A 24,521-nucleotide genomic window follows, 5' to 3' on the forward strand; every position below is an offset into this window, starting at 1 on the left:
TTTCTGTTGTCTTCTGTGGAGTAGGTGTTCCTATGAATGGGCATTATACATAGGAGATACAAAGCTTCATTGGTCAAATCAACATGTGTAGAACAGCTCCAAAGCTAACCTGGACCTGCCGGAAGAGGGCCTGGGGCTAGAGAGGGATGGAGCACCTAGGAACAGAGACTGCCAATTACTAAAAATAAAACCACTTGTTTAGTATCCTTCTAAGAGTGATCACGACTCTGCTTCATCATGGGAAACGCATGATGAGTACCTATGCGGGTAAGAGCAGGGCTTTCTTAGTAGCTATTCAAGGAGAAAAGAGAGGCTGCCAATCTTGGCCTTTTACATTTCATACTAGAATCACTCTAATTGCATTTTTGTTTAGCCTGAATGCTTCAGATTCTGTCATGGAATTGGAGTGAGACGCTTTTCCCAAATACATTTGAAGCTTGTTCCTATACTAGGTAAGTTGTGTAGGGAAGATAAAGGAATGCAAAGCAAAGCATCTCAGGCCTCATCAAGTCCACCAGTGGTCAGTTCTCTCTCTAAAGCTAACTGAACCTACCAGCAGCATTTGACACAGATGAAGACATCCCCCCCTTAAAATATTTTCCTCACTTCTGGGACACAAACCCCTCCTGGGTATCTTCTTACTTCACTGGCTGCTCCTTTTCAGGTTCCCTTGCTGGTTCTCCTCTCACTCCAAGAACTAAACAGTGGAGGATTCAAGGGTCAATTCTTGGACAGCCTTTCCTTTTTCTCTATTTGTGTTCTCACTGAGATCTCACCTCTCATTCTGTCTCCTGGGTTTAAATATTATCTGTAGGCTGGTGATTCCCAAACTCCTCTTTCTAGCCTACACTTCTTTCCTGAACCCTAGACTTGGATATCCAGCTCTCTCCTCTTTACCTCTATATCAGATGTCTAATAGGCATCTCTATATTTCAAAACCCAAACTCTTGATATTCCTTTTCTATTTGCCCCTTAGTCCACCTCCCCAAATGAGCCTGCATTTCCCATGGTCTAGTTCATTCTCATCTCAGTAAAGCTCATTCTCATTTCAGTAAATGAAAACTCCATTCTTTGAATTGCTCAGAATAAAAACCCCAGAGTCATTTGTTCACTTCCGATCCCTCAGCAAATCCCGTCAACTCTACTTTTAGAATACATCCTCACCTGACCATTTCTCATCCTCTCCACTGCTGCCATCTTGGTTTGAATCACCAATATCTTCCACCCAGATTATTGCAATAGTTTTCTAACAGAGCCTTCTGCTTTTGCCCTAGTCTGCAACCTCCCTGCCTCAGGAAGAATGGAAAATTGTCCATTTTCAACTTGGCATCCAGAATTATTCATTTATGAGGTAAATCAGATTATGGCATTCTTGTGCTTCAACCTGTCTGATAGGTCCCTACCTCACTCAAAGTAAAAGCCAATGTTAATACAAGAATCTTCAAGATCTCAGCTTCTGAGATTAAACTCCTGACCTCTTCTTTTACTCTGTCCCTTGTTCATTCACTTCAACCACACTGGCCTTTCAGCTGTTGTTCACATGCCAGACATACGCCTCTCCCAGGTCTCTGCTCTGAAAGCCCCCTTCCTGGCATGCTCTTCCCCTAGATATCCACGTGGCTTGCTCCTACTCTTCCTTTAGGTCTTTCCTCAAATGTTTCCATCTCATTAAGGATTTCCACCAACACTCTAAAACTGCAGGCTACCTTCGTCATATCCGGGCACACTCTCTTCTTCTTAGGTCTAATTTTTCACCATCGCCTATATCATCATCTGAAATACTTTGTATTTTCCTTATTTATTAGTTTGTCTGTCTTGCCCACAGTAATGTAAATTCCACAAGGGCATGATCTAGAGAGAAAGCACACTCAATAAATATTTGTTGAATGAACAAACAAAAGGGTGAGGAAGCTTTCTTCTGTGTTAGAACCATACCATTTCCCGAACCTTAGCTTTCATTTCCTTATCTTTATCAGATACCAGTCTACAAAGAACCAAAATGACCACAAAATCAAGGAGGGGTAATAGAAGCAACAGGAGAGATAAAGGAGGTAACAGAGGTGACTGTAATGGGAGAGACAGATACAAAAGGGAAAAATGCGGTGAGAGAGGGAATGTGTAAGAAAATGCTGGGTTTTTTTGTTTTTTTTAAATGATGTGAAGACTGCCAGATCTACCCTGGGGACTTCAGTGCCCATTCAGACTCCTCTGTTATGCACCACCTGGACTCCTGGGTTGCTTCGGTGACTCAGTTCTGGGGAAGCACAGGACAGCTCAGGGTAAGATCTGATGAAGGCAGCTAAAGAGCACACTCAAAAAGGCCTTCCACTTCCTAGTTAGTCTATGGAGGTTTTCCAGGACAAAGTTTCTTTTTGAGTCTGAAAAATCAGTGTTGGGGTCAAAACCATAGCAGAGATCATTACCATAAGGGAAAGTATCTCTGTAATTCTGGTAATGTTATAGGTCATCTTGATCCTTTGCTCACCCAAGATTTATCCCTGTTAGAGATTAAAAGTAAAGGTGTGTAAAACCAACAAAGGCTTGATCTCCAGAATATATAAGCAGCTCATACGACTTAATAAGAAAAAAACAAACAGCCCAATCCAAAAATGGGCAAAAGACCTAAACAAGCAATTCTCCAAGGAAGAAATACAAATGATCAATAGACACATGAAAAAATGCTCAATATCACTAATTATCAGAGAAATGCAAATCAAAACTACAGTGAGGTATCACCTCACACCAGTCAGAATGGCCGTCATTCAAAAATCTACAAATGACAAATGCTGGAGAGGCTGTGGAGAAAAGGGAACCCTCCTACACTGCTGGTGAGAATGTAGTTTGGTTCAGCCACTGTGGAAAACAGTATGGAGATTCCTCAAAAAACTAGGAACAGACTTACCATATGACCCAGGAATTCCACTCCTGGGCATATATCCAGAAGGAACCCTACTCCAAAAACGACACCTGCACCCCAATGTTCATAGCAGCACTATTTACAATAGCCAAAACATGGAAGCAGCCTAAATGTCCATCAACAGATGACTGGATAAAGAAGATGCGATATATTTATACAATGGACTACTATTCAGCCATAAAAAGGACAACATAACGCCATTTGCAGCAACATGGATGGTCCTGGAGAATGTCATTCTAAGTGAAGTAAGCCAGAAAGAGAAAGAAAAATACCATACGAGATCACTCATATGCAGAATCTAAAAAAAAACAAAAACAAACAAACAAAACAAACAAAACATAAATACAAAACAGAAACAGACTTACAGACAGAATACAAACTTGTGGTTTCCAAGGGGGCGGAGGGTGGGAAGGGATAGGCTGGGATTTCAAAATGTAGAATAGATAAACAAGATTATACTGTATAGCACAGGGAAATATATACAAGATCTTATGGTAGCTCACAGAGAAAAAAATGTGACAATGAATATATATATGTTCATGTATAATTGAAAAATTGTGCTCTACACTGGAATTTGACACAACATTGTAAAACTATTATAAATCAATAAAAAAATGTTAGGAAAAAAAGAGCAAAGGTGTGTACAAAGAAAAGAGCCAACTCAACAATACCATAAATAGAAGAATGGACATAAATGGGATCGGTCCAGATCTTTCATTTATTTAAGGAAAGAGTGTTCTATATTCCACTGGCCAGGAAGGCTATGAAAGTGAAAAACAACAAGAGCCTTGCAACTTTTTGTTAAGTAAGTTTTTTGACACATGGCAACTAGTGATTAATTACTGTGTTAGAAGATAACATTCCTACAGAGATTTGCTGGAAATACAGATGCTGGCCATGCTTGATTAGACACTGCTTAAGGAATGCTGAGACACGCTGCTGCAGTCTATTATTTCTGGCTATTTTGGTATCGCTGTTGTATTTATTTTACATAGCTCCAAGTTCAGTAGAATTGATGGAGCCCCTTTCACAAAACCTGTCCCTATCAAAAGCAAGAACAGAAAAAAATAAGGCTATAAAGTGTATCTACATATATGTGCATGTATGAGAGCAAGAGAAAATGAGGGAGAAAGAGACTACACATAGTAGGGACATATTATTCCTTTTTGTAACACTTCCTCTTTACAAAGAAAGAACTGCAAGGGAGATGCTCTGTTTCTCATAAGCTTCTAAGGAAACTGACCCATGTCAGCTGGTTAAAACGTTCAGGGCATTAAAGATAAACTAAACTTTGTCATTATCCAAGCTCTTTACTACAAAAAGGAAGCCTTGATTTGATACCTATTCGCTCATCCAATATACAAAATGAGCACTTTTGTCCATGCACTGAGGAAATGAAAAACATCTGCGTCTCTTAAAGCATCCAAGACTTGTAAAGATGTCTTTCAAACTGGGATCAGGACGGAATCATCCAATGCTATGTATTTATCCGAGCCAATCTCCTTTCATAGTTCATTAAAGGTTAAGAGTAATAATGGCAGTACCTCTCTCTCAAATAGTCACATTTCAGCTTAAACCTACCTCCTTGGATATCACTCAGAAATCCAACAGTGAAAGGCATGGCTTTCCTGAAGAAATGCTTTGTAGGTATATGGCCTATCAATGCCAACTTTAATATTGCCCAGTCAGCATTTGATTATTCAGATGATAGTGTTTTTAACGTGTGTTCAGGCCCTGTACTGTCTCCCAAAGACTGTGCTAATTTACTTATTTCAGCTAAATTTTTAAAAAAATCATTTAAAAAAGGATGATTGAATTTAGGAATTACATGCCTTAGAGAATTAGAAACGCTTCTCTGTATCCCTTAGGCCTCTATGTTCTTAACTTCCCCTTGTCAATGTTATTATGAATAGACTAATTCAAGAATGAGATCATTCCCCATAAGAGATACCAAATAAATGCAGCGTGCAGTCACACCTGGTTTCCCTAATCTGAGCAAGGAAGGCTTTCCACCAAATTTAGCCTAAAATAGGGAATTTAATAAACACACACACATACACACACAAATAGGAAGAAAAAGGCAGGGAAGGATGACAGAAAAGCAAAAGAACAGAGTAGTAACTGAACAAATGGAGTGAGAGATTGGAAAAAAAGGATAAAAATGAAGATACATGGTTATACAATTTCAAAACAAAGATCCTAGCATATGTCTTCATAATTATCAAAGTAATACAATATTTCATCATCCCCTTAAATGTCTCAAGAATGATTTAAAATTTGCTTGAACTTCTCCAGGAATTGAAAAATCAAGTGAGAAGACAAAGAAATACTAAATATTAGGCAGGCGCATTCTGGACTATTAAAAACAAATGGCTTCCTAGGCATAAAGGAATTTGTGGAATAATTCATCTAGGTATAAGCAGCAATAAAGAACCAATACCACAATCATCACCCAACTTCTTCAAAACTGCTTAAGTTTTCACTAAAGCACCAAAGGGCCAATGATTTAAGAAAAGTATAGTTAGTGGTAAGACCACATGAAGAGAGCAAAATTAACTGTTAAATTTGAAAAGGTGTATAATAAGGAAACACTAAAAGCTGAGATCAGCAAACCTAGAAAAGAGAAAGTGAAAATGCTACTTAAAAGAAGAACATTCAATTAATTACATGAAGGAACAGCATAGACAGTGATGAGTAACCGCTTTCCCCCCATTAAAACAAGGGGAGATGAATTTCACCTGAAAAAGACAGAAGTGACGAGGAAATAGATTCAAGTAAAAATACACTCGACACATGTCATTTACGATGAGAGGAAAATGTGAAAAATCCAAATTACAAATTTGCAAATAATTAAATAAGGAAATTATGGTTTACTTATACCATGGAACATTTGTTCAAGCATTAAGAATAATATTTGCAAGGGGTGTTGATGGAGATGGGAAAAACCATGCTTTCAAAGAATATTATTCATATGGGAAAATGCAATTCAGTGAGTATACAACACATTAACAAATCTGTGAAGAGAAATCATACGCATATACACACATGAACCCTCACCTATACACACAGCATATGCACAAAAACCCGGAGAAAGTCTATCAGAAATCATCACCTCTACATGAAAAGTTTAAGGGTCATGTTTATATTCTTCTTTTTATTTTATGTTACATATTTTATGCAATAAGCATATATTACTTTTATAATCAAAGTTATTGAAGTTTAGTAGTAAAACAACTTAAGTTAGACAATAGGAAAAATTACCCACTTAAGGGTTGTTAAACATCCAATAGGACTTTAAAGAATTACGTTCTCTGTGACCAAAGAACATCTATTTGTTCCCTTTACCTTTTTAAAATTGAGATATAACTGACCTATCACTACATTAGTTTCAGATGTACAACATAATGCTTCAATCTATGTATATATTGTGAAAGGATCATCATAAGTTTAATTAACATCCATCACTTTTTTTTTCTTTAACTTTTTAAGTACTAAGAATCCATTTTCAAAAATGATTTTATAGGCAATGAGTCTTCGCTTTGGTACAGGAACTAAGCCCAACCTTCTCTCCTACCTTGCGAAGTCCAGGTCTGCCTCCCGCGACATGGTGATGTTGGTCAAATTCTGCTGAAGGACAAAAATGTTCCTACACATTTTCTTGATGCCAGACTCACTGATGCGCCTGAAGTACTGGGCACCGTTAATGAGGATGCAGGAGATCAGGTGTCCTAGGCCTGAGGGATCAGCATCAGGCAGTGGGGAGGAAAGAGAAGGGAGATTAGTGCCATCCTGCATAAACCAAGGCATAGGATTCCTCTCTTCTAATTCTCTGCAAATTTAAATGACCAAAGAACACTTATCTCTGATGGTTGTACCAGTTGGTCTTACAATGATTTCAGAGTATTTATACATTGCCCAAGGAATTACAAATAGGGAGACTCTTTTGCTGGCAATAAAACCTGGTATATCCACAGCTCTAGTACTGCCATATACAGCTAAAGCCACCATGCCAGGGCTTAGAGATTATGCTAGGTTGTTATAAACTGCTTAAGTGCAGAGGACTCTTGTTTCTCTGTATAGTGATTTTAAAACAGAGAAAAACGCATATAAACATGATGATCTTTTTGGCCTCCTTTTCCTCCCACCAAACAGGTAGGAGTGTATTTCCAACTTAAAAGTTGATTGGGAACCTACCTAAGTAAAAGTAAATCAATAGGAACCAAGGCTACGGGCAATACTGTTAATACACCTCAACACTGACAACGGAGTCTATTTCCAAAGTAGTAGCTGGGGAGAATGTAATCAGAAACCAAGTGCAAAGGAAAAGCAGACCATGCATTAACTGTTAAGTTTCCATGAGACACATAAGGACTTTGCTGGGGTCTCACGGGTGGTTTGTTCTCACAGCCTAAGAACCGTCTCAAGGTTTATGAAATTTGGCAAAGAGCTGGTTATTACATTTAGACTCAGCTGAAGTTGAGGAATACTGGTCAGAACAACTCGAGGCACATGTGGGTTACCATTTTTAGAACTCAGATTTTAATTCTAAATATTTGGAAATAAGTAAACCTCTCTTCCTTCTTTTTCCCTTATTCTTACAAAGTTGGACTGTACAGGACTTTTCCCCCAGGATTCTAAAGCTGGCCTGACTAGTCACAAGTCTTTAATATTTTTGCTACTTTCCTCTTCTGAAGTCATAGTGGCGGTTATGGTGCAGATCAGAGCTCAGGGCATAACTTCAGATTCAGTGGCTCCTTCTGTTTTCAAAATGAGTTTTCTCTTGATTAGGATAAAGTTAGAAAAGGGACAGAGGAAGGCATTCTCTCCTACTTCAGCTACACTCACCCAACGCTGCTGCAAGACCATAGTCTCACTTCTATGTGCTACTATTTGAAACTGAAGTAAAAAGCTTTTTACTCGAAGCTAAAGAAACACATGCATAGATTTTACATTTAAGGCTGGATAATTTATATGAAAGATCTCTGTAGGCCAAGTTTTGCTGTGATTCCCCTGAGCCCATAACTTCACGCAGAATTTTGTTTAACATGGTCTGGCCTAAGTGTAGGCTATGAAGGGATGCACTGTCTGTAGAGAACAGTCAACAGATTAAATAAATACATCTATATAATAAGTATAATAAATTACGATAAAACCAGTCAAAAAAGTTGTATTATCACTATATACCAGGAATTCTAAACAGTATCTGTGATTAAAATATTCTGCCTTAAAAAACAAATAAAATAAAATAAAAATAAAATACTCCTGCCACACGAAGATCGAGACCAGTGCCACCTCCCCAACTTGGAAAACTCTATACTATGCCTTTGCATTTAGAAAGTTATATCACAGAGAGAGAGCCAGCTTTTTAAATAGGAAGTCTCAAATTCACGATTTTTTTTTTTCAGTTAAAATCTTTTCCACATCAGTTATGGTACAGTATCACTTATACTTTTTGGGTAGTTTTTTAGGGATTTTCCCCTTCAGAACTCATCTCCATCACTGTGACATAATTTAATGGGAAAATAGGATTTTTTTGGTCCAAATTTCCTGGAAAAGAACTATTTCATAAAGCAAGACATGGTCATGCACTGACACTTTCTTCAGGCTGCCACAATCCTTTGCACAAAGTACCTTCTTAAGTGTTTTAAATAACACTGGTTTGGGGGGCATAGCTCGGTGGTAGAGCACATGCTTAGCATGCACAAGGTCCTGGGTTCAATCCCAGTACCTCCAATAAAAATAAATAAAAATAAATTATTAAAAATAAATAAATAACACTGGTGTAATTCTGCGAGATATCATAGATGCTTTTGGCACCCAGGTCTACACCAACCGAAACAAGAAAAGAGGGGATGTAATCTGAAGTCCCAAAGGGGGTCGTTCAGAGCCTGAAAGCGATTTGGCTGGCAGCGCATTTTTGTAAATGTCAAAGGTGATGCCCCTGGATGGTACTGTCTTTCACACCTTCCTTGTCTCCTTGACCCTGAAGGCATCTACAAATGCAACCTTCTTCAAACTGCTGCTCCTCAGAGGTTTCTGTTCTTTTCAGACAATAACTCACTACCTAAGAGAAAACTTCTCTTTCCAGCGATCATTTTAGCCTGTAAGGGGATCTTTTGGAGTTCTCTCCTTATTGCGTGTGTGTTTCTTTTTCCTTTATGAGCTCCTCTTGAGTTAATTTGTGGTGCCCTCCACACATTTACCCAGTTCTCCTCTAGTGGCACGTCAGGAAGGTAGCCGGGCTGCCATCTGCCTTATCTTGGATTAAATCTCCTTAACAAGAAGGATCGCATGGCAGCCATATTGCCGCCTACCTCACCGCACACGGAGAGGCTAGGTAGTGCAGCTTTAATCCAAAAAGGAAAAAAAACCACAACAACTTTTTCCTACGGATTTTGGACTTCTGTTGTACAGAAAAATCAGAAAAATCTTCACTCTTCCTTCCTCCCAAACTCCCAGGGACCGGGGCAGGGTCCGACCTTCAAATATATACTGGAACTTGTGCTGCTGGAGGCTGGCACTCATGGCCTCTTCAATGGCACTGATGTCCTTGTTGAGCTTGACCACCAGGGGGTCATAGTCCATGCTTTCCACATTAGCGACAATGGCATAGTTCCCCTCCTTCGCAAGAGGGATGAGATAGTGGAAACAGTGAACCCTGAAAAAGAGAGAGACCGGGAAAGCAGTTCGTTTACATAACTCTTTTTGATGAAAATAACAATCTTCTTGTGACAACGCACCCAAATATTTAAGATAGCAGTGGCCCTGTAAATTTTTATATACCTCTCCCCAATTTTACCAAAAAGCCACCTTAGTTATTCTATAGAAAAACTGAGCGATCTTGAGCAAGTCAGCTTCTGGGATTCTCACTTATTTAACCCATATGTTGGGGGTGAAGATCAGATGAGCTCTAAAATTCCTTTCAACAAGATTGTTTGCAGAGCCTGAGAAGCATCATCTCTTTCAGCAGATATTGTAGTGAAAATGAGAGGCAGAGGTCACAGACCTTTGAAACTTTGGTTTCAATTCCCATTTACTGGCTATGTGACTTCAGGCAAGTTACCTTCTCTCTCTAAGGCTCAGTCTCCTTATCTGTGAAATGGGGATGGTAGCAACACACACCTCACAGGGTGCTCTGTGGAGCTACTACAGAAAAAGAGTATAGCACAGGGCCTGGTGCTACTGCCGTATTTATTACTGTTCATCTAGTACTTACACAAAATGCTTACCAACCATGTAGGAATTTGTTAGAAATTGTGCTAGGCTCTGGGAATGGGAGACAGAGTTAGTGCCACTAAAGATTCCACTGCTTAACAGGCATGACCCAGAAAAATGGACCAAAAGAGGGTAGTGTCTCACTCAGAAGGACATGTACCCATGGTGCCATGGAGGTTTGCTGAGGGTGTCAGGAAAGGTTCACAACAGGAGGTGATACTTGAGTCGTGTAGGACATATCTGAGTGAGCTTGTGGAAGGAGCACACTCCTTTGTTGAAATGGCCCGCGTCAGTTTGCTCATGCACACTTCTTAGGTTCTTTCTGGTAGGTATCACTAACTGCCAACAAAGTCTGAGATCGCTAAGGACTGGCTCTTCCATAACCTTTATATTAAGCTGAAAGCAAGTTCCAGACCAAATCATTCTACCGCACATACAGGTATTTATTAAAAACAAACAAATAACAACGCTAAAACCCCACCATCCACTGGCGAACATAATTCAAACAGGCTGTTCTGTAAGCTCAGTGATTGTTTTAAGTTCTGTGTCTGATCTTGCCATGGAAGGTTCACTGGAAGTAGACAAGATGACAACCTGGAGTTAGGACTCTGTTACCCTTAGAGTTGGCATCCAGTAACAAGAAATAGTCCTAAACAAATGGCTGCAAAAGCCTTGGGCATTATCCCTAATTATGCACCTATAGGCTTGACCATCATCTTTCTTTTTTAAAGTCAGGTTTATGGGCAAATAATTTACAAACAGTATATTTGCCTTTTTCAGTGTACAGTTTTATGAGATCTGACAAATGCAGCCAGCTATATAAGCACCACCATAACCAAGTTATAGAGCAATATCATCACCTCCAGAATTCCCTTGTGCCCCGCTGAAGTTAACCACTACTGACACCCTAAGGCTCTCACAACCACAGATCTATTTTCTGTCCCCACAGTTTTATCTCTTCCAGAATGCCATATAAATAGAACATGTAGTCTGTGGCCTTTGGAGTTTGGCTTCTTTTAGTCCTCCTAAAGCACTGAAATTTATCCACGTTGTCGTTCATTCCTTGCCAGGGCTGAGAGGCCTCTCACATATGAATGTGTTGTGATTTAACTGTTCACCAGCTGACATCTGGATTGTTTCTAGTTTGGGGTGATTATGAACGAAGCTGCTTTGTGTACAGGTTTTTGTGCAAATACAAATTTTCATTTTTCTTGGAAGTGGGATTCCCCTAGAAGTAGGATTGCTGGGTAATATGGTAAGTGTATGTTTAATTTTATAAGAAACTGCCAAATTATCTTCCAAAGGAGCTGTGCCATTTTGCTTTCCTACCAGTAATGTATGAGCGTTCCAGTTGCTCTGCATCTTCACCAACACTTACCGCTGTCAGTTTTTTTTTTTTTTTCAGCTTTATTGAGGTATAATTGACATAAAATTGTAAGATCTGCTTAGTGTACATCAGGGTGATCTGATGTATGTACACATTGTGGAAGGATTCCTTCCATTCCCTAATTAACACATCCATCACCTCATATATTTATCCTTTTTCAAACATGAGAATATTTAAGTACTACTCTCCCAGCAAATTTCAACTATTCAATACCAGTGTCTTTTTTTTAAATTGAGCTTATTTTACTTAACATAATGCCTTCAAGTGCTTGTCAGTTCAAAAAAAAAAAAACTTTATAGATGCATGGTGGTATCATTTTGGTTTTAACTTGCATTTTGCTAGTGACTACTGATATTGGACATATTTTCATGTGCTTATTTGCCATCCATATATCTTTGTCTTTGCATCATTTGTGTCATCTTCTATTGAGTTGTCTGTTTTCTTATCACTAAGTTTTGAGAATTCTTTACATATGCTGAATACAAGTTATCAGACATGCATTTTGCAAATATTTTCTTGCAATCTTTGGCTTGTCTTTTTATCTCAACAATGTCTTTCAAGGAATGGTTTTAAACTTTGATAAAGTTCAATGTATAATTTCTTTCTTTTATGGATGGTACTTTGGGTGTCAGCTTTAAGAAATCTTCACCCAAACAAAGCCACAATGAGTTCTTCCTATATCTTCTTCTAGGCATTTTATAGTCTTAGATTTTACACTTAGATCTATGATCCCTTTCAAGCTAAGTTTTGCACAGGATGTGTTATATTCTTATAACCTGTTCATGTAAGGGAGTCCAAGTATCTTGACTACCAGTTCGTTTTCATGATAGGTAATTGTATTAACAACTGTTAATCAACTAATGATTAATTTTGCCAATAAAAACCTCATTCTGACATTCATGAGGTCATTATCAAAGTATATAGTTTCAATCAGGATACCAGTAATTGCACATTCCCAGCCCCCTCTGGAATAGGACCCTTCTGATATAATGAAAGTTGACCAGACCTGGAGTGGGATTCACAACAAGGGAAACTGAGCGCCACTGTGCTTGAAATTTAAACTAAGAAGCCCTTAGTTGAAAATAAAATCAGGGGATCAGTGCTAAAATATTTTTACAGTAAGTTACAGACCTTATAACCTCAGACAAGGGGAAGACCTTATAGGAAGGCATGAGGGTGTGAATGGAGAATGGTTTGAAGGAATGACCGACCAGTGGTTCGTTTTGGTACACACAGATCACCTGACAGAGGCATGAGGTGCACAGGGGCCAGGCCATCACAGGCTTTGGAAGTTATCTAAGGACTCTGGACTTTGAGAAGTCGTAGGGAATCTGAAGAGGATTTTAAGAGGTGAAAATGATATAATCAAAAATAAGCTTTGGCAAGATGACTCCGGCACAATATAAAGGGTGAATTAATGGTGGAGAATAGGAGCAAGCGGAAGTAGAGAGATTGCTTAGGACATTAGTATGAATTGGGGGTGAGAGCTTCTGAAATCTTCAAGTGACTGGCAGAGAGGAGAGAAAAAAATCTGTTTTCAGGTACTATCTTCCTCTCCCAAAATGATTAGACATGAAAAAGCAATTAAAATAGTCATTGGCAAATACCAAATTTAAAAAAAGTGTTTTTCTTTTTCTTCTGAATCCTGACATGTTGTGGCTGACCTTAACACGACTTTGGCATGAAGGTTTTCTGCAAATATTGCTGATTACACAGCAGGATGGTTGATTTTCAGAAAGTGCACATTCAGGATCCCAACAGTGACAGGCAGTTACTGTTGAAGCCCCTTAGAACCGTCCTGATGGGGAGAGAAATCAGCTGATAAAGGTGACATTCTTAGCATCTTAGATTCAAATGGCAACTTAATTTTCTTCTTCTAAAGTTCAAACAGGGAAAAGAAAACCCAACAATTTTTAATGGTCTCACTATGTCTTTCTTCTCTTGGGGGGTGTCACATGCTTTATGCTTCAACTGTAAAAAGGCACTGCTTGGTGGTTAAATGTGACCTACAGGGACTTGGGTAAAATGTCAAATGCTCTTTGGATGGGTCCTTCAACACAGAATTTACTGGATTTGAGAACACCTTTTAGTCTGAACTTTAACAATGTTAAAGAAGAAGATGGGCTATGGATATACAACTATTTGCGGGAATAAGACAAAATTTCCACATTTGAAGTTGTTCTGGACTTCTTGCTAGCTCTTCCCATAATTTTTTTCTGTCTATTCCATCTGTGCTCTTACTACAGTGGCTTCTTGGGTCAAAGTGCCAGAGACAGTGCCTAACCAGCCACTTCTTCACTGTACCAGCTCCTGGACACAGTGTTTAAGTTCTAATTCTCTTTTCCAGCAGGATGGGAACAAAACAAACATTAGCTGATTGATGACAAGGGCGACGTTGGCCCTGCAGTCTTTGTACCTTTTAAATACGTGGAGGGGGCTGCCAAATGAAAACAATCTCTAAGCCAATTCACTCTCTTTAATGAGCAACAGGTCTTGTCTGGGAAACTTGCACTTATTTTTTTCTGGGTTTGATTTCAAACCGGCTAATTCTCAAGAGTTGCTGAAGCTTTTACTGAGCATCTATTATGCAGCAGGACTGTTTCAGGTTCTGGGGCCACAGCAATGAACAAGGACTGCCTAGTTTTACGTACCATACTTGAGCAAGAATGAAGACAATATTGCGTACATTCTGAAGAAAACAACCTGAATGTGGAAACCACGTTATGTGCAGACATAAGGAAATTTAATTTAGAAAAAATAAACATGTGTAGTGTTTTCATTTAGATAATTCTACATCCAGGACTCTAAAACTCAGTCTTTTTTTGTTATTCATTCTTAAAATGATCTTTTTTCTGTTTTTAAACTAATGATGGAGATATTGTAATAGGTGTCAGAGCAGTGAATCGTTTCTTGTAAAGTTAATAAATAACTACTGAAACATGTTCAGCATTATTAAGAGTAGTCCTGCCAACATGTACAAAAATAAAAAGGGCAGGATAGAGGTTAAGGATTTAAAATATCCCTGAAAATATCCCACTTGGAATTAACTACACTACAAGCTGATAATTGCAAATGCAGAGCACACCGTGCGTGTACCCCCACAATCAATAGCATAAATTTAAGGGGCTGTGATAGTTAATTTGATGTTCCCTTGTTTTTCTGTGCAACCCAGGTAACAGAGGCACCAGCGTGTTACTGGGTGGTTTCTCCCCCTTTGTCAATTACGTTTATGTATTCTCAGAAAACACCTGATTTCTTTCACTGTCAGCTTATAAATAAAAAGAAAACAAATCTGAAAATGATCGTAAAACAAATCAGAAAACAGAGGAAAAGACTATTTCTGAACAGCTGAATGTAAGAAATAAGATCAGAAAAATGTTGAGTAAAACAGATTTCGAATCTACAATGCAACTTTTCTGCTCAATTCACAAGGAGCTCACAAGCAATAAAGAAGGAACTCATTGGATAAGACAACGAAGAATGAAAAAAGCCAATAGATTACAAAAAAAGTGACATCAACAATACGTTTCAGTTAGGTTTTGCCTGGGCACACCTGCAAGCTATCTAAGGTCTAACTGGAGTCCAAACATACAAAAGCAAAATCCTATTTAAGTTTTTAAAACCTAAATCTAGTAAAGACTCCAAATGAAAAGAAAATATTCTGTCAACTTGTTTGTTTTTGATCCTGATGTTTCAAAAGTACACATCCAACTGTCTATTTGACATCGCTACCTAGATGTCTAATGAGCATCTCAAACTGAACGTTTACGAAATTGAACTCTTGATTTCCACCCCTCCCCCAATCTTTCTTGTCCTTCAGTCTTTCTCACCTCACTCAATGGCCCTGGCAACCACATAGCTGCTCTGACCCCAAAAGCTAGTGATTTTCCTGGAGTCCTTCTTTCACTGCCGCCAGTACCTGCGCCCAATCCAATCAATCAATATATTTTTATCAGTTCTATCTCCAGAATACACTCCCAATCCAATACTTCCCACACTGTCACCTCTGCCACTCTGGTGCTCATAACTGGTCTCATCTGGTCACTCTGCTTCCATTCATATTTCTCCGTGTAGTTTTTCCCCCATACAACAGCCAGAGTGATCTTTTAAAAACATGAATGAGTGAATGAATGAATGATCTCCCCACTGCTTAAAACCCTCTGATAGCTCCTTAATGCCTTTAGAATAAAATCTGAACTATTCATTTGCTCTTGAAGAGCCTGCTATAAGTCTGGCTCCACGACCTCACGTGATGAGGCTCCAGTCCTCCTCTTTCTTTACCTCTCCTTCTGCTCCTCCCCGCCCCTTGTTTACGGGGCTACAATCACACTGGACTCCTCTCTGTTCCTCCGAACTGCTAAGCTTGATTCTGTCTCAGGATCTTGTGAGTGCTGCTCCTTCCGCCTGAAACTCTTTTCCATCAGGTCTTTGTACGGATGGCTCCTTCTAGTTACCTTGTCCCAGTTTCTCTGACCACTCTGTCTAAAACATAAAATACCAAATCTCCCTTTCTGGTCAACCCCAGCCACCCTCTGCACTGCCCAGAATGATAGCACTAGCTGCATGTGGCTACTGAGCACTTGAAATGTGATGAGTCCAAATCCTGATGTGACATTAAGTGTAAAAGATGCAGTAGATTTCAAAGGCCGAGTACAAAACATGCAAAATATTTCATTAATAATTTTTATGTTAATTACATGTTGAAATGATAATACCTGGGTATATTGGGGGTAGATTAAATATATTATTATGAGGTACATGTTTCTATTTTTTCAAATGTAACTATGAAAAAATTAAAATTATTCATGTGGTTCACATGTGTAGCTCACTTTATATTTCTATTCGATAGCACTGTTTAATCCTGTTATGCTATTTTATTCTCTTAGTTACACTCATTTGAAAGTTTCCTTTTTAGTTCCTCACTGGCTATTTCCCCTGATTAAAGTGCAGCTCCATGAGGGCAGGGAGCCTGAGGGTTTTGTCACTACTGTATCTCAATTCTTAGAACTCCACCTGGCACGAAGAAGGCACTCAATGAGTATTTGTGGAATGAGTAAGAGAATGATTGGTGATTCCTAGTCTTTTCTTCCCACCATTTCCAGAGGTGTGATAATACAGTCTACCAAAGCTAATCAGAATATTCCACACTTCAGGGGAAGGAACAAGAAAGAGTCCAAGAATATCACATCTTTGAAACTATTTTCTTGAATTATGACTGAACTCAATCTCTTCAGTTGGGTTTGAAGTTCTTAAGGGAAGGGATCATGGTTCTTGCATCTGCAGACTCCCTTCCTGACAAGCAGAGTACTTTACTAAAAATATCAATGCAATAAAGTCACCATGGTGGATAAGCTACCACATTTTGAGCACTTATCCTGTGGCTGGCATTGTACCTATTTTATTTCGTTATTATTTCATTTATAAAATCTATAAAAGTTAGAGATTATTGTTTCTGTTTTTATAAGAAGGAAGCTGAGTTACTAAAGTTAATTCACTGATTTAAGATGGTCTAGTCAACTGGAATAGACATTCCAATCCAGATGATTCTGATGTCATCGGCTATGCAAACTCCGAAGCACCACACTCACAATACTGTGTGTGCTTCAAAGCCTCAGTAAGTGGTGACGGAGTAACACTGAAGATCACTGTCAGTGTAAAAAAGAGCATCAATAATAAGAACCAAAAACGATGGTGATACTCTCCAGAAATAAGCAAGTGATTTATGACCATTCATGACCCACAGTGCACTGAAATCACAAAGTGCTGGGCTTTACTGGTGTCATACCTGACTTCCAGATGGAGGACCAGCAAGCAGCGGTCAGCCATGTCCTGGAAAGATTTGGCAAGTTCGCTCAGGGTTTGCATGATCTGCTCCGACACTGGAGGGAGATCCACGTTCATGTGGCTGTCTTGAGCAGGAGACAGATCTGAAAGAAGGAGTGTGGAGAAAACACCAATCATTTCATTAGATGCCAAAAGATTTCAAATGACATGGTTTTGCTGTTCATCATGTTGTTTTTATCGATTTGGCTAATGCTTTTGTTGGTAGCATTAGACATCCAAGGCATGAGAGACTATTTCTGTACTTGATTAAACACAGTAGCTCAGATGATTGTCTTGAATCAATTCACAGAAGGATAGAAACAGGATCTCAGAGTTGGATGTAAACTTCGTCATCTGGCCCAACCATGTGGTCTATGCTTGTTATTTGTGCATCTTCAAAACTGGCTGTTCAGCTTCTGGTTGCAAACCCACACAAGCATTTGGGAAAGAAAACTCAATGCCTTTTGTGGCAGCCTATTACATCTCTGAAAGACACGATCATCTTACATCAAGCCATATCTGTTGTCATTGACTTTTAACCATTGGCCCTGGTTCTACCAACTTTGCAATCACTCTCCTATGCACAAGTACTTCCACTAAGGAAGATATCTCTTTTGGCTTCCTTGAAGTCTTCTCTTTTCTGGGCTAAATGTCCCCAGATTTTCCACTATTCTTCAAATAATCCAAATGAGTTATTTTATAATTCCCAAAACTCACCAACAAAAACATGCCAATTGTTCTATACCTGCTTGAAATGCGGGACTCAGGACCAAACACAATTATTACTAGAGTGGGCTGACCTGACTAGGGAGAATGATCAACTCCCTTTTCTAGATGCTGTGCTGCTGGCATGTAAGCCCAGAATCTTCTGGGGGGCGGAGAGCAGTAGTGTGCTGCACTGTCCTTTAACTTACATGGAGCTGACAAGGCATCTAAAAGCCCTAAAAAGGTCTTTCTTGAAAATTTGATAAATCTAACTTCTGTATCTCTCCCAAGTCATTGATCAAATATTTAACAGCACTTGGACATTTTCTGCAGGAAAATACTAAGCAGCAAAAGTGTGAGCTACATGTCTTTATGTCTAGATTTCCATTGTGTACCCAGTTCCCTATAATTTCTCAAAGATCGCCAACAATAATTTGGTAATTTCATTGAAAAGTTTTTTGAGTTCTCTAGAGCCTCAAAGACTGGCCTTGAGTCCTGTCTCCACTACTTACTTACTAGTATGACTAAGAGCTAATTACTTAAATTCTGTCTGCCTTAGTTTCTCCCGTAAAATGGACTTAATAGTATCTATATCATGCCTTTGGGAACATTGAGTGGATTATTGAAGATAAAACACTTAGGACAATAGCACATAAAACTCACTCATATATTAATATAAATAAAAAACACAAATAATAATTATTATTTAGTATGTGATATCCAGGTCTTTTTTTGGGCGAGGGGAGGCAATTAGGTTTATTTATTTATTTTTAATGGTAGTACTGGGGATTGAATACAGGACCTCGTGAGTGTCACGCACACTCTACCACTGAGCTATACCCTCCCCACCCCATCCAGGTCTTAACCTGAAGTCTCAGGCTTACTTATAGCAACAAGAGATTTAAAAGATAATTCCATCCGCCTTGAAGTTCTATTTTCATTTAACAGTATCTTTTGCTTTTCCACTTGAAAATTCTTTCTATCAGAGAATGACCAGAGGATGTAGTCCTTTGGAAGAAGGGCTTCCTGGACTTAGGGCCCATAGGATCCGGCGAGGCACTGCTGACTAACTCAGGAGGCGTTCACCTTACAGAGCGGGAGTCAACACACCTAGCTGAAGCAGCACCTGTGGTTACGGGCTTTTAGCACTGCATCTATTCCTAGACTCTGCCAAACCCTAGAGAGACAGTCAAGACTTAAAAGGCTAAGTTCTCCTCTGTGGAAGCAGACTTTAATAAATGAAAATATCATGGCAAATATTAAAAAAAAGAATTTTATTTTCAGGGACTAACGTGTAAGGAGGAAGGAAATGCAGCAATGTAGATTTAAGATCATGATGAGCCTTGGCATCGTCTGAAAGTTCATGACCGATCTGAGGACTGGAAGCGGCCACTGCTTTCTCTAACGTCCTCATTGCTCATGCTGTTTGATTGCAAGGTGAGATCCCTGCCTTCACAACGTTCTCATCGGGCAGGCTGGATGAAAGCAACTCTACGTAACACGTTTCTCACATTTCGAGGCATTTCAGAGCTTTTGAGCCCTCAGATTCCTCTGTGGTGTGACACTAACTGTGGCAGGAAGAGCAATCTTTGTGTCAACCAAAAGAGGAAGAAATCAAAACCCTGAAAAAACTGGACTCGTGGTCTGAGGTCCAAAGCTAGGCTAATCTCCCAAACTCTATGAAAGGCATTTTGGACACATTTCACCAAGAAAGTTAGGGAAAAAAAAATCTCTTATTATAAAAATATAAAATAAAATAAAATAAAATAAAAATAATAAAAATAAAAAAAATTTCATCATGTGTTGCAACTGACCACTGCCAAACTGCAAACTGAAAAAAAAAATCCAAGTAGAGTTAAGCAGTCAAGGTAAAACTTGAAAAGAGTGAGGGAAAAGTAATTTAGAACAGCAGCATGCTGTGCATTTTGCTAGACTATAATCTACAGCAAAAACATTTCAGTAAAACAACATGAAAAATTATGCCCAGAGCTCCACTGAAAAGCTGGTTTGAGAATTCCTCACGGCTCACTGAAATTTATAAAGTTTTCTTAACAAGAAGGAATAAACTGAGCAAAGAAATGCTGAGCATGGCGAAGACAACACAGAACAATTAACTAGCTCTTAAGAGTCAAATGGAAATTTACAAAAAAGTGATGCTGACAGAACCCACTTGGGAGGTCACAGTCAAGACAGGAGGTTACTGGACACACACGCACACACTTTCTCTCTCTCTCTTTTAGAGGCTATGTGGTTATATATTTATCTCAGGGCTGCTCTTCATATTGGCAGAACCCATATATTTGGGGCTTTAACAATACTAGTATTTGATTATTTTATGAGGATATGTACTTTGAACTGTTGTTCTAATACTGGGGATGGGTCACAGCAGATAATTCAAAATAGCCTTATTCCTCTTACAGCCATTGTATAAAAGCAGGCATCTTCGAGATAACTATTTGCAGCAACATAACCATGGCTTCCTGAACTAGATTGACTGGTCTACATGAGGAAGCTGAACCTTTGGTCTCTGGGGCAGACACTCCTCGTTACATGAACCAACAGATATTGCCAGTACTACCTTGCTCACTCCGCTCTCGACTCTGGGGAGCTAAATGCCTGTACCTCTAGCCTTGCCTGTAGCTAGAAGTGGCTACGTGTGACCGTTTGGCCAACGACCTCATTGTAGATTCTTTTGTGGCTACTTGACCTAACCCTGGGCTATTTCTACAACTCATATCTTGACAGGAAAACAAAAGTACAGATTATTGCCACTAAAATTTTCTGAATTTTAATCTCGAAAAAGCCCACAACACCATCTGTCAATCCTTTCCTGGTGCTTGGCTAGCTCCCCAGGCCCCCGAGGACAGATCCTTCCCACTCTTGTTAACACCTCTCTTGAGGACATCCGATTCTTAGTGAGATTTCACAAGAATTGTCAGCACTTGTTTTCTCCATAGTCTTGGCTTCTATTAACTCTTCCATGTGCCCCAGTCTGATTTCTACCTTCACCTCTTTATTAGATAATTATTCTGATAAGTGTCACCAGTGGTATCCTAATTGCCATAACCCTTGGGTGCTTTTCCATCCTCATCACAGAAAGGCTCTCTGCTACATTCCACAGGACCGGCCATTTCCTTTTTGAAATTCTGTTTTGTTTTGTTTTTTTCCCCAGTGGGCGGAGGTAATTAGGTTTACTTATTTATTCTTAGAGGAGGTACTGGGGATTGAACCCAGGACCTCATGCATGCTAATTATGCGCTCTACCACTTGAGTTATACCCTCCCCCCTTGAAATACTGTTTTCTTTTGGCTTATACGACACCACGTTCCTCCGGGTGTCCTTTCACCTCTCTGCCATTATTTTCACAATTTCCTCCACTGGACCCTCTTCCTCTAGCACCCCTACAAGTGCTGGGCCCCCAGGGATGTTTTCCTCTATTAGTTTCCCTTACGTGTCATTCTATATGTTCTGAGTGAGCACATCAATTTTCATGATTTTTGCGATGATCTAGGAACTGATGACTCCTCAACTCCATCTGATCAACTGTTTGCAAGCTCTCTTGACCTGTACATCCCGCGGGCATCTCACATATGATGTGTTCAAAACTAAACCCATTATCTATCTTTAGCATCTGCTCTTTATCCCAAACTCCCTTTCTATCAGTGGTGTAGCAATCTAGGAATCTCAGCTGCAAACATGAGAGTAATCTTTTAATCTCTCCCCTCCCTCCCTCTTCTTGGCAAAGACTAATTTCTGCCAACTTTATTTCCTAACTGTTTTCTTAATCTATTGTGTCTTTTCTCTACCTGTCGTCACTTTCCTGGTGTAGCCTTCATCTCTTCCATGGACGACTGCAGCAGTCTCCTGACGGATGTCTCTGCCTCATGCCCGGCCCCTACCCTAACTCAATCCTCCATAGTTAGCTAATTAAATATAAGTTAGATACACAGCGTTATTTATCTAAGACACAACATTTGACTATGTTAACTTCTTGTAAAAATAACATCACTGTTTCCAGTTGCTTATATGATGAAGCCTCTTAGTAAGGCTTTCCATCATTTGTGGGTTCTGCCCAACACTTCAGTTTTTTTCCATCTTTCACCACTTTTTCCTTCCTCTCCAACTATCCCCTCCCCAATCTTGCCCTCTGAGCCACCCCACTTTGAAAGCAAATTCCCTAAATCCTAAAACATATTATGCCGTTAAGGATTCTATATCTTTGATGGCTCATATTCCTCTTTCTAAACAATTCACGCTTTCTGGCTCAGAAAGTCTTTCCTGATTCTCCAGGCAGGGTCACTGGTTCCTCTGGATGTTTTTCACACAGTTCTATTATCATATTCAATTGACATGATCTTTTTATCCATCTGTCTTCCTACCAGATCATTAACTCCTTCAAGGAAAGAATTATGTATATACATACATTTATATTTATAAATATATATATATTTCCCATTTCCCATTTTCAGGGCCAGCAGAATAACTGGAGATATAATAGGAGCTCAATCAATGCTTTTTAAAGCAGAACAAATTATTTAATTGACCAATATAACATGACAAATAATTCACATAATACCATATTGATGGTCAGGCAAGATAAGGAACGACATGCCATTTACAACGATAACTTTTGCTTTAGTTTCTTGAGTATACTTTAGCGACAGAGTGGGGAGAGGGAAGCAGTTTCTTAGAGCTGGTTTCCTGGGCTCTCTAAGAATCTTGCAGTACAGTTTAAAGCAATTCTGGCCAATCCCTACAGACTAAGCACTTTTTCCATAAACTGTATTGCCTTTAGAAATCACTTTAATTTCATGAGTCTACCTTCCTGCAGCCGAGACTTGGGGAGTCTGTTTTCCATTGACATAAAACCCCTGGCATATCGAATACTCAGCATCTCTCAAGGAAAGCCATATACTAACTGTCACGGAGAAGCAATCAGCCCAAGACATTAGGATGTCTCAAGTGGTTCCACATCCTAATATTAACCAGACTGAAATTTGTTTAGGTCTTAAAATTAGTCAAAATTGGACTCATTCAGACCCAGAAGAGCATCTGTTTTCAAGGATGCAGCTGCTATACTTTCCATGGCAACTTACTGTGACTTCTATAATTGATTCATATGAGGATGTCCTTGTGCATCTGCAATATTATCTAAAATTGTTCCAATATTAGCTTAGACTAGTATCAGCTGTCATGAAAGTGATAAACTGAAAAGGGGAAGATGGTTATCATGGCAGGAAAAGAAAGGTTAACTCTGAATTCAAGCTTTTTCAAAGACGGAAGAAGACAAGGAAGAATGATCTGAGACTTTTCTCGCTGGAAAACATTTTAGAAGATCAAATTTTGGTATAACCATTATTTCTGCCTCTTCTTCCTTTTTGTACAGAGAAATGACAGACACCACATAATGATCTCTGCTTGAACCTGGGATAAAATTCTTTCATTTCCCATTTTCAGTTTTCCTATTTAGAAAATTGTAGTAATAGGACCTTCCTAACCACTAGAGCAATGTGTTATTAGGTTTTGCAAATAATTTTGAGATCCTCTGATGCTGTTATCTGGCTGACATTATTAAAAAATAAAATTAGGGATACTGATTAGGCCTGTGACATTTAGAACTCATGGGGCTCACAGAGTCAATGGGGGCTGTGACAGGAGAGCATCCATCTAACCTCTTTTTTTCTCCCTAAATAGCTATGGTATATGCTCCTATCATGCCCGGCACCGGGGTAGGATTTAAAAGTGTCATACGCTATAATACGACAGTTCCAAGTCGGAACTCTTAACGCTTGCTAGCTCTATTCTCAGCCTTCGTAATTTCTCTGTATCATTATCCCTACTTTTTACTCATCCCCTTAAATTATTTGCACAATATGCACGCTAACCTTCCTCTACTCCTGCGCTCTGTACACAGGAGGTACTTCATAAGTCTTCTTGAATTATTTCTCTATTTATGAAATCTACTGGCTTCTGGAATGGACAGGTGGCCTTCACATGGTCAAGAATCTACTATCTTATTAGCATCTAATTTTAATTTTCTTAGGATAGAGATGTCCTTCCTTCCTATCTAAGCCAATTACTCCAAGTTAACATTTCATGGTGACTCTTCTGATCCCTCTTTCTCTTTCCTGAAACACATTTTTAGCAGCCAGCTACTCTTTGCCAACAGTCCTAGCTTTAGCCCCTATTATCAAATCATTTATTTTTGTCACTTTCCCCCATCCTCCTAATAATCTAGAATGCAGTTTTAAGTTCTTTTCTACATAAGGATGAGGCTTATCTAAGAAACGTGTTTAGTAGGTCCTCTCCATTTTGCTTCCTATTTCAGAAGTAATGGTTCTTCTGTCCCCAGATAATAACCACCTCTTTTCAGTCCCAAATACTTGAGAAATTTTCCGTTTAAAGTAGCAAAATCAATTGATTTTGAAAACCAAAATGCTGACTCAGATTGTTCCTTGACCTACAGAATTCTGA

The 24,521-nt window shown here is 39.1% G+C and overlaps 1 protein-coding gene across 2 annotated transcripts in view; it reads right to left on the reverse strand.

Moving 5' to 3' along the window:
* The window catches only part of EXOC4 (exocyst complex component 4), a 698,015-nt gene that overhangs the window by 48,355 nt on the left and 625,139 nt on the right, over positions 1 to 24,521 (reverse strand). For both annotated transcript variants that reach the window (XM_010947518.3, XM_074367038.1), the window contains 3 exons: positions 17,305 to 17,446; positions 9,397 to 9,575; positions 6,492 to 6,651 (listed from right to left, as the gene is read on the reverse strand). In XM_010947518.3, the coding sequence (XP_010945820.1) occupies positions 6,492 to 6,651; positions 9,397 to 9,575; positions 17,305 to 17,446 (481 nt within the window). The remainder of the gene's footprint in view (positions 1 to 6,491; positions 6,652 to 9,396; positions 9,576 to 17,304; positions 17,447 to 24,521) is intronic.

This window comes from Camelus bactrianus, chromosome 7 (genome assembly GCF_048773025.1).
Source record: "Camelus bactrianus isolate YW-2024 breed Bactrian camel chromosome 7, ASM4877302v1, whole genome shotgun sequence".
Classification (NCBI taxonomy): domain Eukaryota; kingdom Metazoa; phylum Chordata; class Mammalia; order Artiodactyla; family Camelidae; genus Camelus; species Camelus bactrianus.